This window comes from Tetrao urogallus, assembly GCF_951394365.1.
Source record: "Tetrao urogallus genome assembly, chromosome: 10".
Lineage (NCBI taxonomy): Eukaryota > Metazoa > Chordata > Aves > Galliformes > Phasianidae > Tetrao > Tetrao urogallus.
Genome location: NC_136823.1, coordinates 12,396,134 through 12,410,654, shown reverse-complemented (window position 1 = coordinate 12,410,654; position 14,521 = coordinate 12,396,134). Strand labels below are relative to the sequence as shown.

Sequence of the window (14,521 nt, the reverse complement as noted above, 5' to 3'; positions counted from 1 at the left end):
CATAAAGCACAGCTGTCAGGTCTGCCAGCATTTCACACTGGGAGACATGAGTGAGAAAATGAACGCTTTTCACAAGCAGAAATATTCAAAGAGCTTCACTGTTTACAAGTAATCAAGACTGACAGTCATAGATTATTGGTGGAAGAACATTTTCTGCTTGAGGTGAAAGAAGAGGATAATTTATCAGGAAGCCCAAGAAGTCAGACATCAGTAATGATCTACTTGAAGAAGGGCATATCTTAGAAACAGTGCATTTATTTGTACTGCGAGGCAAGAAGATGTACTGTTATAAACGAGAGTCAGTGCTTGAAGAATGTTGAACCAGATACAGTGTAATACTGTCGTAATTGGGGCAGCTGCCATTAGGGAGCTGACTAATGTGCATCTGTGTTTGTCCAGAATATTACATATGCATATACATGCTTTCCCACCCTGTCCTATCTCTTCAGAGGTATCTGAACTGCACTAATCTTGTTGTTTATCTTTTTGCTAATTCTTGCATTTTTTTACCTGCCCCACTAGCACAACAATAGGTCTGCATTTGGTTCTAGAGAATTTAGGGCTTCAAGTGTTAGCAACAGCATATTTGTCTGTTAGGTGTGGTGCCTTTGTGTAACCTTTCTTTTATGTTTTTATGTTCCCTCATGTGCCAGCAGTTTTTTAAGTGCTAATTAGCTCGATCCTCTGCAGAAAATGATCTGTAGCTTGTGACTGCCCTGCCCACGTCTTGGTGTGTACCCTGGGCTGCAGTGATGCAAGGCTCCATGTAGGCAAACCCCGCTCCCAGTGCTTCTGCCAAGCCTTGCAGAGGGAAGTGCTGTCCAGATACCAAGAAAAGCTGCTTCCTTCCTACAGCATGGAGGGAGTTGATTATAGTTACATCATGAAGCTCACTTCTGTATAAAACACCACAGCAATTCATTCAATACACTTCTGTTTCTTTGAGCAAGCAACATTAAAATAAAAGCTGAGTTAAATCCCTGCCTTATTAATCTCTGTACAAGTGAGTTGGCTCTTGCCTGAATTTCACTAATGGGATTGCGAGGGAAAAGAGCAGCCGAAGACATCACTAAAAGTTAAGCAAGGAGAGCTTGAGGAGCAGGGGCTGGCTTCCCTCGCCTTCGAGCTGTTGCTGCTATGTCTCCTGCTGACACCAGGTCGAATGAGCGAGACTGCTTTTTTAGAAAAGCAGCTCACACCTCAGACAGACAATTGATTTACCACCACTTGGCTCGTCCTAGTTGTCTTGTGAAGTGTGAGCACTCGCGGTCAATGGGAAGTATAAGGGGATGTGTGCTACTTCTCCCATTGCCAGCTTAGCTGTGGTACCCGCGTGCCACATAGGTTTCTACAGTGGCAGAAATGATGTATGTTGACCGTGTGTACAGAGTACCTGCTCCTGGTATGTAAATCTTTCTCCATAATTCTGTAGCATTATTACAAGATGAATTTATGACATACCTAGAGCTAACATAACAATGAAGATTAGTTCTATACTAGTCAAACAGTAATACACTTTAATTTGCCTACAGCTATTGTATCATATTGGCATGAAAGGAAATAGCTTTCTAAAGCAGTTTCATCTGCTGAGCAGAAAGAAATCTGTACTGCAGAATGTAAAACCGCACAGGACTATAGCTGGCAGCAAAATTCAGAATTGGAGAAACACAGCACAAATAAAAGTATGTGTGAGTTGGATATATGCTAACAATCCTAGTTTATTGCTAAACATGCCATATACAGTAATGAAGTTTGCTTGGCAGGTACAATATTGTTTTGTCTTTGTTTCTAACTGCTTCATCTTCTGAACTAAAATTTGCCCAGGATTAAAAGGTGTAAATTCATTTAGCTTCCAGCTTTGTTTGTGGCATTAACAATGAGTTGATATTATAATGTTTTTCAGAAGCATGGAAGCTGTTAATACAATCTGTACTTGTGTCTGTACCCAGAGACACACTAGAAATCTCAATACTTAAGCAATTAACGCAAATGTTTCTCTTGCCTGCTGTTAATGTAGTCTTCCCTTGATAAGTGGCAGAAATTCTTTGAGTGTACATGTGTACAAATAGGCACTTGAGAGCTACCACATAATATTTGCCATAAAATAGGACTCTCTTCTGGAGAAGCAGTAGATGGGTTTGAAATTTTCAGGTCTGCTATAATGTCACTTAATTCTTACTACATATGGGATTTTTTTGAAGGTGTATTATGCAGCTAGATAGAAAAATTAACTGTTTCACAACTTTTTATCTTTTTCCCCATTAAATTACTGATGAAATATAGTGTTCTTAAAAAAATTTTCTTTACTAAAGTAGGGCTGTACCTCACTTTTAAAGCAAGGGCAAGGAAGGACTAATAACTTGCGTGCAGGGAAGTAATGTATCTCTTCTGAAAACTGCTGGTATAAACTGCAGATGGAAACAGCTGCAATGGGGCCTTGTTATCACAATAGGTCTTTGATGAGAAAGCTAGCCCCATGGGAAGAGGAAAAAGCAGAGAGAAAATTTTACATGAATTACTGACAAGGTGTCCAGGCAGCTTCTGCCTGGACCACTCCACCAGTCTAATGGGCACTTCAAGCTGCCAGAGGGTTTGTTATCCTATTACCTACCAGCTTTGCATCAAAGACTCACGAGGTATCTGATCATCAGCGCACAAAGGTGAACTTTGTCACTGCCTATTACTCATCCTGGCACCCTGTGTTATCATCATAAATCCTTCAGAGCCAGTTAGCCAGACCTTCTGCTGTTGCAATCCAAAACCAGTAACCTTCACCCTTCATCTTTCTACCTTCATGTCTCTCCATCCCATAAACCCATGGAATACTTTGATAGTTTCAGTCAGATGTGTCTTGCTTGTGACAATAGAACTCAAAAAAAAAAAAAAAAAAAAAAAAAAATATATATATATATATATATATATATATATATATATATCAACAAGCTATTTTTTTCTTCTCTCAAAAAAAGTTGCAGGGCCATGACAAAGAGGATTCCCCTGACAAGTGGAGGACAGAAGAGGAAATGGCAGCTGAAGCAGCAATTCTGAAGAAGTATTTTCAAGAAAATTAAAGGTAATGGTTTGCACATCAACATACTCCTGCAACACCCAGAACTGTTCAATTCTCTCTTCTTAAGAACACACAAGACTACATAGAATGGAACAGAATGAGAGCTCTTAGGTTTGTGTTGTTCCAAAATGGACAAAGTGCTCCAACAGTAGCTAAAATAACATCCTCATCCTTCAGTAAGAACCAACTTAGAGCTTTTAGTTACCAGAGAGCAGAAGAATAACACACTTGGAAATCAGAACTATCAGTAGTTACTCCAGATGAATGCCTGTCCTAAGATGTCCTTGTTCTGCTTTTAGAACAGAAAACCGTGATACCACCATGATACCTAGACAATGAGTTAAAAACTGCTGTGCTTGTGTACACATAACAGATACCAGCAGAGTTCAGACTATAGAGTAGTACGTGCAAATGCTAGCTTCCTCCTGCACATCTTAAATCATCTGATCAGTTCAACACTCAGTGTTACGCCTGCTGGAAAACAGCCTGTTCTGCTGAATTCCTGTTGGCCTTAAAGGAAAAGAAATATGTGTAGGGGGGAATAGAAAAGAGGAAACTCTTGGCAAACACTAACATTGGTGCTCTAGAAACAGAAAGGTTTTCATTTTGTACCCAGAGTCCCAGAAGCCAGATTCTTTCTGTAGAAATGAACTGGCCCCCAGAGAACGATATGAGTTATGCTGGGATGTGTGCTGCGGCAGTGATGCCAAAAGCTCCCTCTCCCCTGTTCCCCATATGTTGTTTGTCACCATCCAGCACTCTCATTTCTCTGTCATTTCTGACTTTCATATTTTTTTTCGTCAGAAGAACTAAAATCCCATAAATATCCCTTTTCTCTGCCTGTGACTCACTGCTTGCAGCCCAGCTTGAAAAATCTTGAGCTCAGCTACATGGCACACGTGGCACCTGCGCGTGACAACTTCATCTTCTCTGCAGTTCTATCTTCTCTATTTGAACTGGTTTACTGGACTCTCTCCTTTCTGTTTTTCACTTGTGTGACGACTGCAGCAAAAACACCAGCTTCTCCAGGCCAATTAACCATGGCAGCACCACTGTGGGCTGGCACAGAGAAAGTTGTGTATTGCATGTCATTTGCAAGACCAGGGGAAGATTGTCCTCAGCACCTGGGACTGATCCAGTTGGGCACATGGGAAGATCAAGGACCAGAAATAGGGTTTGGGCTATACAGTTAAGTTTCAGCTGTGACTGTGGGATTTGTTTGGAGATGGGCATTTCTGAGAGCCAGAAAAATGGGTGACTCGGACAGAAAGACCTTATCCTTACATAATACATATGCCAGCAGTCCTTTCTACAAACAGAGGCATTATGTAGTGCTTCATCCATGGCATGAATAGTATTCAGAATATGGTGGGTATGTCAGGGATTTAGGAGGGTTTTTTTTGGTTTGTTTAGGAATGAATTTGAAGTACTTTCACAGAAAGGTTCTCAAGGGAATTAAAATCAGATACCCACATATTACTAATATGTTCTTAGGATCTCCTGATACTAAACACAAAGCTTTATAGATGGAATTGGCTTGCAGGAATGAATTTATACATGTGGCAGGACTTTTATTTCCATTTATTATGAAAATAAATCAGTGTGTCTCTGCATGGATGACCTCTTGATAAGTTCTCCATGATATTAAGGTCATTACCTTTCCTAGAACAGGCTGGTAAATTAAATCTCAGCAGCATCATTATCATGAGAGTATTTTGCTTAGTACAAACAGTCCTTCCAACCCCTGGTTCCCAATGCAAGGCATCACTGTCAATCTATTCTCCCTGACATTGTTTTGCTTCTGATGTTTAAAGCTCTGAACCTCTGATAAAGGTGTATCTGAGCATCTTCTGAATTTCTCAACCTTTACCTACTCTCTTAACCTTGCTTCTAAAATGATGAAGATTGAAAACTCTTGGCAAATTAGCAAGGTTATATGCATTCTCCTTCAAAGCTATTTTTGTTTTTCACCTACAGAGGATTTATTTTGCCATTTATAAGTTTACCTGGACACTGTTTGACTTGAGCTTTTTCATGCAGAACAGGGAAAGTCAGAAAGAGCTGAATGTGTGTGTTCTGGAGCCAACAGATGGCAATTTTTAAGGCCTCATGCATTATTTTTCTACTTAAGTGTTATGTTCAAGGAATCCCAGCTCAGCTAGATTAGCCTGGACAGACTGAGCAGTGCCTTGGAGCCTTGCTAGCTGCCCTTACATTTATCACAAGTCCTTCACCAACTGTCACAACTCCTGTGTGACTTGATTAGGTACAGGTACACTTTTTTATCTGTATTTATAGATTATCTGATCAATAAGGACTTTTAGATGACTTTCTTTTTCATAAGAAGCACTTGAAAAAGGTAAGAAGCTCCTGATTCTTTTCCTACTACATGTGCTGGTGTTGATCCCTCTTTGGTGGGTAGCCATGGCTGAATCATTACCCAAATTGTTGGAGATATCCAAGTTGAAGTTCAGTGTCACTCTGAATAAGGACAAGAAAAAAAAAACTTTCCATGGAAAAAATATTTTAAATGTCATTGCTCCTGTTAGCCACCTGCTTGCTTAATGGCACCAAGATTTGACCTCTTCAGGTGCTGTTTCTACTTGTGTTGGTTACGTTTGCTAACTGGTATCTCTTTTGAGGTAGAACCACAAGGAAGGAGTCCTCACTCAAAGGGCAATATTTGATGCAGAATCTTAATTTGCAAGCTTGCTTTCAGTTGCACCTTCAACATCTTTCTGTCTAGAGCTGGCTGTTTTGATAGTCTGTTTCGTGCATTTTAAATCATGGTACACATGACAGCCAAAAGGCTAAAGATTAAAAGGGTTACTAACCTTCAGATACGATACGAAGAATGTTTCTCTTCAAAGGCAGTTTCAGAGTGTAGTGTGGCTTCTGAAGAAAGAACCAGGCTGCACAAGTGTCAGTAAAAGTTTTCCTATTTATGTGCAATTGCAGTCATATTTCTATGCTGCTGGAAAAGTGTTCAGTCTTAACTATGATGTCAAAATGTCCCTTTGCATAAAGAAGATTGGCAGTGATATTCCATTGCCTAGTGCTTTTTGAGCTGCAAAGATCCCATAGCTTTTAATTGCTTAATCATCTGAGTATTTGTCATCCAACATGCAAAATTCATTTTTAAATCTCTCAAAAATAATACAGGCTGCACAGTGGTGCAGGATTTCTAATGTCAGCTTTACCCTTCATCCCCAGTCTGGCAGTGTTTCTGGAGAATATAGTCTATTAAACTTTGTCAGAGAATACAAATTTTATTCATTTTTTTCACCCCACTGTGAAAGAGATGATCTCGTTCTTTGAGAGCATTCATCCTGCCTCACGACTCTCTCTTCTGTACCAAGATATCAGCATGCATGAAAAGATGCTCTTCTATTGACTTCAGCAGGGAAATTACCACCGTTAGCAGCAGCTGACCAGAGGGAATTTAAACTGGCAATCTGACTCGCATCTGGTCTTGCTCCAGCACATCTGATCGTTCATGCTGCATGTGCAACCACGAGCACCAGAGCAAGCACATCCCTTTCCTTAAATTTAGACAAGTGTGACAAGATGGCTCAAAGAACCTCTCCTTGGCAGCTTTACTCTAAGAAAAGCCCTCCCGTTATTTCTGGCACTTTGAACTAATAAAACCGCAGACTGATGATTATGCCTTGGAGTGTGTCCACCACGCCAGCACAGAAAGTACAACGTGCCATGAATTCTGCATCAGTGGAGGTGAGTGCCCATCAGCTGTGGGAGCCTTGTTTCACACGCATGGCAGTTCTTGGAGTGCTTACACTGGAGTAAGAGTTGAGGTGTGCCGGGTCTTGGGGGCATCCCCAAGAGCGTCACTGAGAGCTGTTCATGGCTGCACTTAGGAATTGTTTGCATATAATCCTGAAGTAAACACACATCCTAGTAATCAGCTATAGATTTTGCTGCACTCCAGCCTTAAGTGCTATTAATTATATCCCCTACTCAGCAGCATCCAAGAACCATTAATTAGAAAGCAGAAGCTGACAGTTTGCTTGTCTGTGTGAAACTATTATGACCTGAGAGTGAAATATAAGCTTCAAAAGAAACATGCTTTATGAAGGTCACCTTGGAAAACATCATAACAATCTGTCAGAATAGAACGCCACACTCCAAGTGTGCATTTTAGAATGACATTATGCTTTAAGTAGTTGGAAATAGCAAAGAGAAGATGGATCGGATCATAGGGCCTGTGCTTTTTCACCCAAAACTTTTTTTTTTTCTATAGCAAGTATATATAAAGTAATCTTTTTATCATTTCAGTGGAATGGAGGAAGGTTAATATCAACAGAAATTCCACAGACAAACATAATGGGGCCCTTGCTGGTATTTTTGAAGTGTAAAACATCCACAGCCACCACTTCAGTAGCAGGGAGGTTTATGCACAGGAGTTAAATTATCTCTTCAAGGGAAGATGTAAACAGCCAGGAGAAATGTAGTGACTGAGCATAGCAGTAATACCCACCCTAGAAGGCTCAGAGCAAAGGCTTTCCCCATGCCAACGTGGTATGTTAATGCACGGCAGCTTCAGCATCAAAGCAGATAATTCTTCTAGTTGAAGCATGTCGTTATTCTTATGGAAACAAAGCTGCAATAGAGTTAGCTGTGGTTATGAGTTAAGTGCCTTCCTCTTGCAGGAAGCCACCATAAACATAATGTTATTCTCACACTGAACAGAGCTCTGTTTTGAGGATGTAAGTAAGTGGTGCTGTGCTAAAAGTTGTATATCTCGTTCTCTGGACTTCCATTTCCCTGTAGGTCGCCATTTAATTCAGCTGTAAAGAGTACAATGAATTCCATGCTGCACTGCTTGGATCCTGCAATTACAGCTACAGCAGCAATGTCATGGCCAGAGACACAGGCAAGATTGTGCTGCAATAAAGGCAAAGCTGCAAATGCATTACTGTTAGCAAAGGAAGCTGATAGAAGGCCAGATGTTCTCTTAACTTGCATATCCAGAAACCTAAATGCTTACCTGAGCTGTCTGTCAAACGCCAAGTATTTTTAGTGTGATCTGTTAAGCACTGTTGTGAGGAAAATGGAGAAGACAATGCCGAGCTTCAAAGAAAGGTGATACCAGCTATGGTCAAGGACTTTTCTACCCAAACTTATACTAAAATGGTGCTAATCCCTTGCCCCTCAAAGCTGCAAAAAGATGCATTCACTAAGCAGCCAGACCCTTCTTGAAACCAATTCATAAAACTCGTGCTGAGTAATTCACAGGCTGCCACCGAGCTGTCAGTCAAGAGGTGCATACAATGGGTACTGTTGCTTGAAATGCCATGGAAAAGGGGAAGCTTATGTTTCAGTGAGAAAAGACAATCAAACAAAGAAGAGGCTGGCTGGGGAGTTGCAGCCTCACAGCAGCAAGGATCCAAGCCTTGCATGCAGCCTGGGGAAAGAAGTTCAGAGGCTGTGCCCCCGTGTAATGCTTGGGAACAGCTTTGTGTTTAATAAGCTGATACCGCTTTCTGAGTAGTGAAGCCAGCTCTAAGCATGGTCTGAAGTGAAGGCACAAAACTGAAGATCCCAAGCAAAAAGTCTACTTCATGCTGAATTATTAGCAAAGGTTTGTATCAAGTTATCCTATTGCTGCAGCTGCTGCATAATGAAACAGCTCACAAGGGCGCTCAAACCTGCAACCCGAACATGACCTTGAAGCTTAAGAGCTGCCTTTGTGTTTCTGTACTGAGGCTGTGAGGGTGGAAAGGCAATATAATTTCTCTGGTAAATAACTGTTTGAAAAAGGAGAGGTGTGATGGACATTGGAAATACATTGGACTGAGTGTATTCGAGGCTCTGTTGTTTGCCAGGATATCAGTCTGTACACAAAAGGCCAATTATGTGCCCCATTTGTGTTAGCATCCTGGGCTAATGCAGGCCTCCAATTAGAGATGCAATAACATGACTTTGTGCATGGGGTCAGCACATGATGCTTACTGCTCTATTCAGCTGCAGTTGCCAGGCTCTCAGCATTTCTGTTTCTACCTGCCTGCTGTGGCACTTCATACAGGTCTTTTTCTTGGAAGGCCCACTATAAGATGCATAAAATTGGAGCAGGCCGGGAAGAGCATCCTTCTCATACTCCAGTGTCAGAGACAGCTGAAGTCAGAGTAATGACCCCTCATCGTTGATGTGTAATGCTTTGGCATTACTTAGAGAGTCCCGCAACAGGGTCAAGATGGGTGAGGATATACAAGAGATGATGATTTTGAAAGAGCATTTTAGGAGCTTATATAAGAGATCAGGCACTCCAAAGAAAGTGTCTTGCATGAGATTATTATAGCAAAATTGATTTGAAGAGTAAGAAGCTGGATTTGATGACACAAGATGCCCTTTGTAATCCCTTGTTCCTATGACTAGCAGTCAACAGAGCTGTGCACTGTGTTACTCAGTGACATCAGAGAGGTGCTTCACTTCATGTTTGTTTTCTGTAAAACGATCTTAACCTCTTTTGCAGTGCTTTGTGAGTTAGGAATGAAAAGTGCAATGTGAAAGAAAGGCATTAGTATTATATGGAAGTGAACTTTATTGAAAAAAGTATATAATAAATCAAACATGCTTCTCTTTCTTACTCTGATATATATTTTTAAAGTAGTTGCATGTGATGGTTTTCTCCTCTTCCGATAGCACAGGCTGTAATAGGTGCTGAAATGTGCTGTGTGTGGATTTAACTCCGAACATTTCCTTTTGCATTTTGCTGCCAGTGTTTCCTGATGGAGCACACTAATGAGCACCCAACTCGTTAGCGATAAACAGCTTTACATTTTGTCTTACTAACACACATCAAATATACCATTATATTTAATCAGTGCATTTGATATTTCTCAGGTAACGTGTCTGAAAAACGTCCTGTGACATAAGGAAGACCTCGTTCTGCCGTTCTCAGCAGCCCTGGAGTTGCAGCTGAATGATTTTATGTTCTACAAATAAGGGATTCTTCAATGAAAAGTTTTATTGGACCTCTGGATATCATCAAGGATAAATTTCAGCTAAGACAACTAACAGCACTGATTCATAGTACTGCTCTGAGTAGTAAGTTATATTTTTCTGAATTGTGTACTTGGGAGCAAATCTTTTAAAATTGTCCCTTGGTTTAAATTGAAATAAAGTGCTAGAATAACTGGATAGCTGCTGTGTTTGGATACATTATAGAGTGTTTACTCTGTGTTGTGCTTTTTGAGATTCAGTTATTGTACGTAGGCTATTGTATCAAAGAAAAATTAGATCCTTTAGCAGTGTGACATTTCATAAAAAACAGGGCTTTGTTGTAGACTAGACAAGATAAACTTGGAGAGGTACTATTCCACCAGATAAGATAGCAGAACAAGAAATTTGTAGCCCTTCTTAAGATCTTTCCTTTGTCTGTTGTTTGTAATGCATTGTCACAAAGGTTTGGAGCTTAAGGCAATACAAAACACTTCTGCAAATCAATGAATATGTAAAGCTGCTAATGTGATAGTCATCGCAGTAGGGTTAGACTGCATGAAAGTCCCACTTGCAGCAACAGACAACGTGAGCAGAAGCCACTCGTGTGGAACACTCCTTTGGCAAGAAATGCTGTGTTCAGAGCCCTGCGAAGGATTCTAATAGGTTGGTCATTGATTGCTAACGTGTAATGAAGAAAAAAGAAGTCAGCAGTTGAGAGAATGAGTCTGCAAGACGTGCATGAAAAGAGCACCCACCATCTTACTCTTGAGCTGGGGGGAAGCTGCAGCCAAAGCTTCTGTGTCCCCTGAGAGCCACACAGAAGGGGGACATGTGGTGCAGGGTTTAACTTAAACGCTTGGGGATTTTAGGGTCAGGTCCAAACCAGAGCCATGCAGTGCTTTGCGTGCCTAGCAGCACCCACGTGTGCTCACTGTTCCAAATGTTCCAAAATAGTCTGCCCCGTAGAGTCACACTCTGACCTGAGAAACATGAAAATACACAATGGACAGATGTGCATGCAGCACAGTTTTCCCCAAGTTTTTCCCTAAGTTTCTCTGCACTCTGCAGCACAGAGGAATTCAGCCTGTTGGTTTGAAGTATCTCTGCTGGTCAAATGTAAATAAAAACACTAGATCTGATTTTAATTCCAGATTTTACTGCATCGCTGTTAAAATATAGCTTCTTGATTTCAAAGATTTACCATGATGTGATGTGGCAACCCATATCTTTCATTAGCCCTCTGAAAAACTGTGGCTATTGTAATGCAATTTCTTTTTCCAGGCAGAGTAAATGAAAAGGCCATTCTGATGGTTTCTGCACTTTTTGGATCCTGAACAAGGGCTGACTAAACAGGAAATGAGATCAGGGAGCAAGAGGTGACAAAGAAGAAAAACTGAGCAGACAGGCTGGCAAATGGGCCAACATGAATGGTAGCCCTTTTGCACTTAAATATTTAAAGTATCTGTGATTTTGTGAAGAAAGAAAACAAAGATTGCTCCAGTGGGAAAATGCTAAATGGAAAACCCGAGCATCCATTATGTTTACAAGGTATTTCCAAACCTTAGAGGTTTCCTATTAAATACGGAATATTCTCTATTTATGCTGTAGCCCATGACAAGCAGGCGCTGTGCCAACCGTTTCACATGGGGGCTGCTGAGCAGATGAGTACTGAGCTGTATGGAACATTTCATTTGTGTAAATGAGGAGGCTGATATCACAGCACTAAAGGTCCTGTTTTTTAAAAAAAAGCCTCCTGTGGCATTATGCACAAAACAACCTATTTATGCTGCAAGAAAATATTTATGTGCTGAGCTCCAGCTTTAAAAGGGAATTTGCAAAAGATGAGGGACATGAGAAAGGATTGGAGTGAGAGATAAGAAGAGATTAGAAAAGGCAAATCATGAAGTACATGACATCCTCCAGCAGTATGTAGAGTCAACTCCCCTGCCCATTTTTAAGACCTGAGCTTTAAGGTTGGGGGTCTGGGTCATTCATATCCTTCCTGTAAACTTTTCTTCACCCAGGGCATTCTATACAATGATACAAGTTGCTGAAAGTGCAAGGAGACCCTGTGCTGAAGGCATTGCTGGTCTTTGTAACCCAAGCTTTTTGTTTCCAGCCTCATTCACTTATACTTATGCTGGGACTTGGGTCACGTCCAGCATGCAGCATGCCCAGGGCTCTCCTTTAACTGGGCAATGCTGCAAGGTACTGAGGTCTTCCACTGCAAAGAGAAAACATAGGAAAAATCAGAAAGGTGAAGAGCATTTTGCTGTGCAGGGCTTAGGTGGACATGGTGCAAATAGAACAGTCTCAGTGCTGTGGCTTCCTAACGAAAGGCAGAGCTGATTGTGCTTGCTGTTAATGGCTTGGGACCTCGTTCCTGTCTTTATACACAGGCAAATTTTCTATGCTTTTTCCATTAGTAAAAGTTTACTTTGTTGAAGTGAGCAGTTCCTCCGAGGGGATCTGATGACTATGCCTGCATGCCTCTGTTTTCATTAGCAGAATAGCTGTGTTTCAGCTGCGTTGCTCTTCATTGACTTTGTAGGAACAGGCTGGGAGAAAGACGTGGCTCCAGCTGCCCTCTTATCCCTGCTTGCTTTGAAACAGAAATTGCAGAAAAGCTGTCTCTTGCACCATTAGTCCTGTAAGCAGGAGTACGGCCAGCTTACTGGAAGTGTGCAGAGCTGCCTGTCTGAGAGCACCGACCCATTGGGGACACTGTTGGTCCATGGACTTGGGTCCTGCCACACCAGGCAGGCCTGGCATACAGTCCCATCTGAAAGCCACCTGGCACCATCTGCTCGCACAAAGATTTTTAAGGCTGGGCAAAAATATTAGGAATCAGCTCCAAAGGCTTTGGCCTGGGCCTGTGTCATGCTATGCAAGGTTACAGATACCTTTCTTCTGCACGTCACTCCTGGTGAGCTGAGGTCAGCTTTGGCTTGTGACAGCACCCTGAAGGGCAGTTGAGGACTAAATGTGCCCTGAAATAAATTCTAAAAAAGTCATGCATGGTCTGTGAAGCAATAAAAATCAGTGCTCCACCACCCATAGAGCTAAAGGAAAACTTTTAATCCTAACTACACAGACTGCGACAGCCATGGAAGTACCTAATTCACTTCAATCTCAGGTCTCTGTTTCCTCTCCATTTCCCATCTTTACTGTCACCATGGTCGATGGCTGTTGAAAAGCCTTGTCCTGCTCCTGCATCTAGTTCTGAACATACAGACCAGCAGTGCTGGGAAGGAGGAAATGCTGCTGCTCATGTAAGCTGTCCTGAGTGTTGGCAGAGCTGTGAGATTTGGAACAGAGTGATGTATTTCAGCTGTTGTGAAATTCCTGAATAATCAGCTCATCAAAAAATATCATGCAGAGTTCCCTTATAGTCCTCTCTAACTTGCCACCTCTCCTGCCAATAGCTCTGTAGGGTGACCACAGCCTGGCACAACCCATTAACAGAGCTCTGCACACTCATGAACAGAGCTGGCTGGAAAATGCAATTTTTCTTCTTAGGGAAAAAAAAAAAAAAGAGTTTACTGGGACAAGAGTCTTTCTAGCTTTGCATTTCAGGATGAAGATGTCATCTACTGTTCCCTCCAGCACCCTCCTCTGTTCTCTGTGCTCATTCCTCCCCACCCCACTTTTTTTGGAAGTCAACTCCAGGAAAATAAAAATCTCCTTTCAAGTGGCCTACTGATGAACTCCTGTTAGCTCCAAGGTTGGGAGTCTTGCTGCAGGACATGCACCGACCTGCTGCCACCTTCTCAAGGCGGTACTTCTGGGTGATGTGCTCTAAGACCTGCACTTTTTACTACTGCTACTCAGTCTCCTGTCTTGAAGAGCTATTGAGCAGCTTCGGAACCACAAACATGAGGTAATGGCCCTCATGGAACAGGCTGCCCAGCGAGGTGGTGGAATCACTGTCCCTGGAGGTCTTCAAGAAACATGGAAATGTCACTAAGAAGTGAGTGACGTGGATTGGTGGGGATGGTGGTTGGAGGAGATGAGGTTAGAGTCATTAAGAGTGGAAAAGACCTCCATGATTCTGTGACTCAGTCCTCTGGGGGAAGGCGGGAGTTGGAAGGGTAGACCTGTCCTGTCCTCAGCTGCTCCTCAGCGTATGGCATACTGCCTGTACTCTGAGAGGATGGTCCAGTCAGGGCCCCCGGGGTCCTCATCAGTGCTTATTTTTAGTCACACCATGGGAGATATACACAGTACACACACACAAAAGCATGCTTGAAACTCAAGCTTCTTACATAATTAAATATGTTGAAATAGCAAACAACCCATTGAAAAGCAGCAGAAAGTCACACATCACAAAATGGAAGCTGTTCCTCCATTCTCTGCTCCAGCAGCACAAATCCCCACTGCAGAGGAGGATTTATTAACAATAGTCAACCTTCATTTCAGGTATTCTGCCTTTTGTCCTCATATCACAACATTAACATTATCCCCACATAATTTTGTGTATTTAATTTTACA

General features: G+C 41.8%; 1 protein-coding gene across 1 annotated transcript in view; it reads left to right on the top strand.

Moving 5' to 3' along the window:
- The window catches only part of FHIT (fragile histidine triad diadenosine triphosphatase), a gene marked incomplete at both ends in the record, with an annotated part of 502,525 nt that extends 499,454 nt beyond the window's left edge, over nt 1-3,071 (top strand). Inside the window, one exon of the mRNA XM_079540494.1 lies at nt 2,970-3,071. Coding sequence (XP_079396620.1) covers nt 2,970-3,071 — 102 coding nt within the window. The remainder of the gene's footprint in view (nt 1-2,969) is intronic.
- Nucleotides 3,072-14,521: the final 11,450 nt, after the last annotated feature.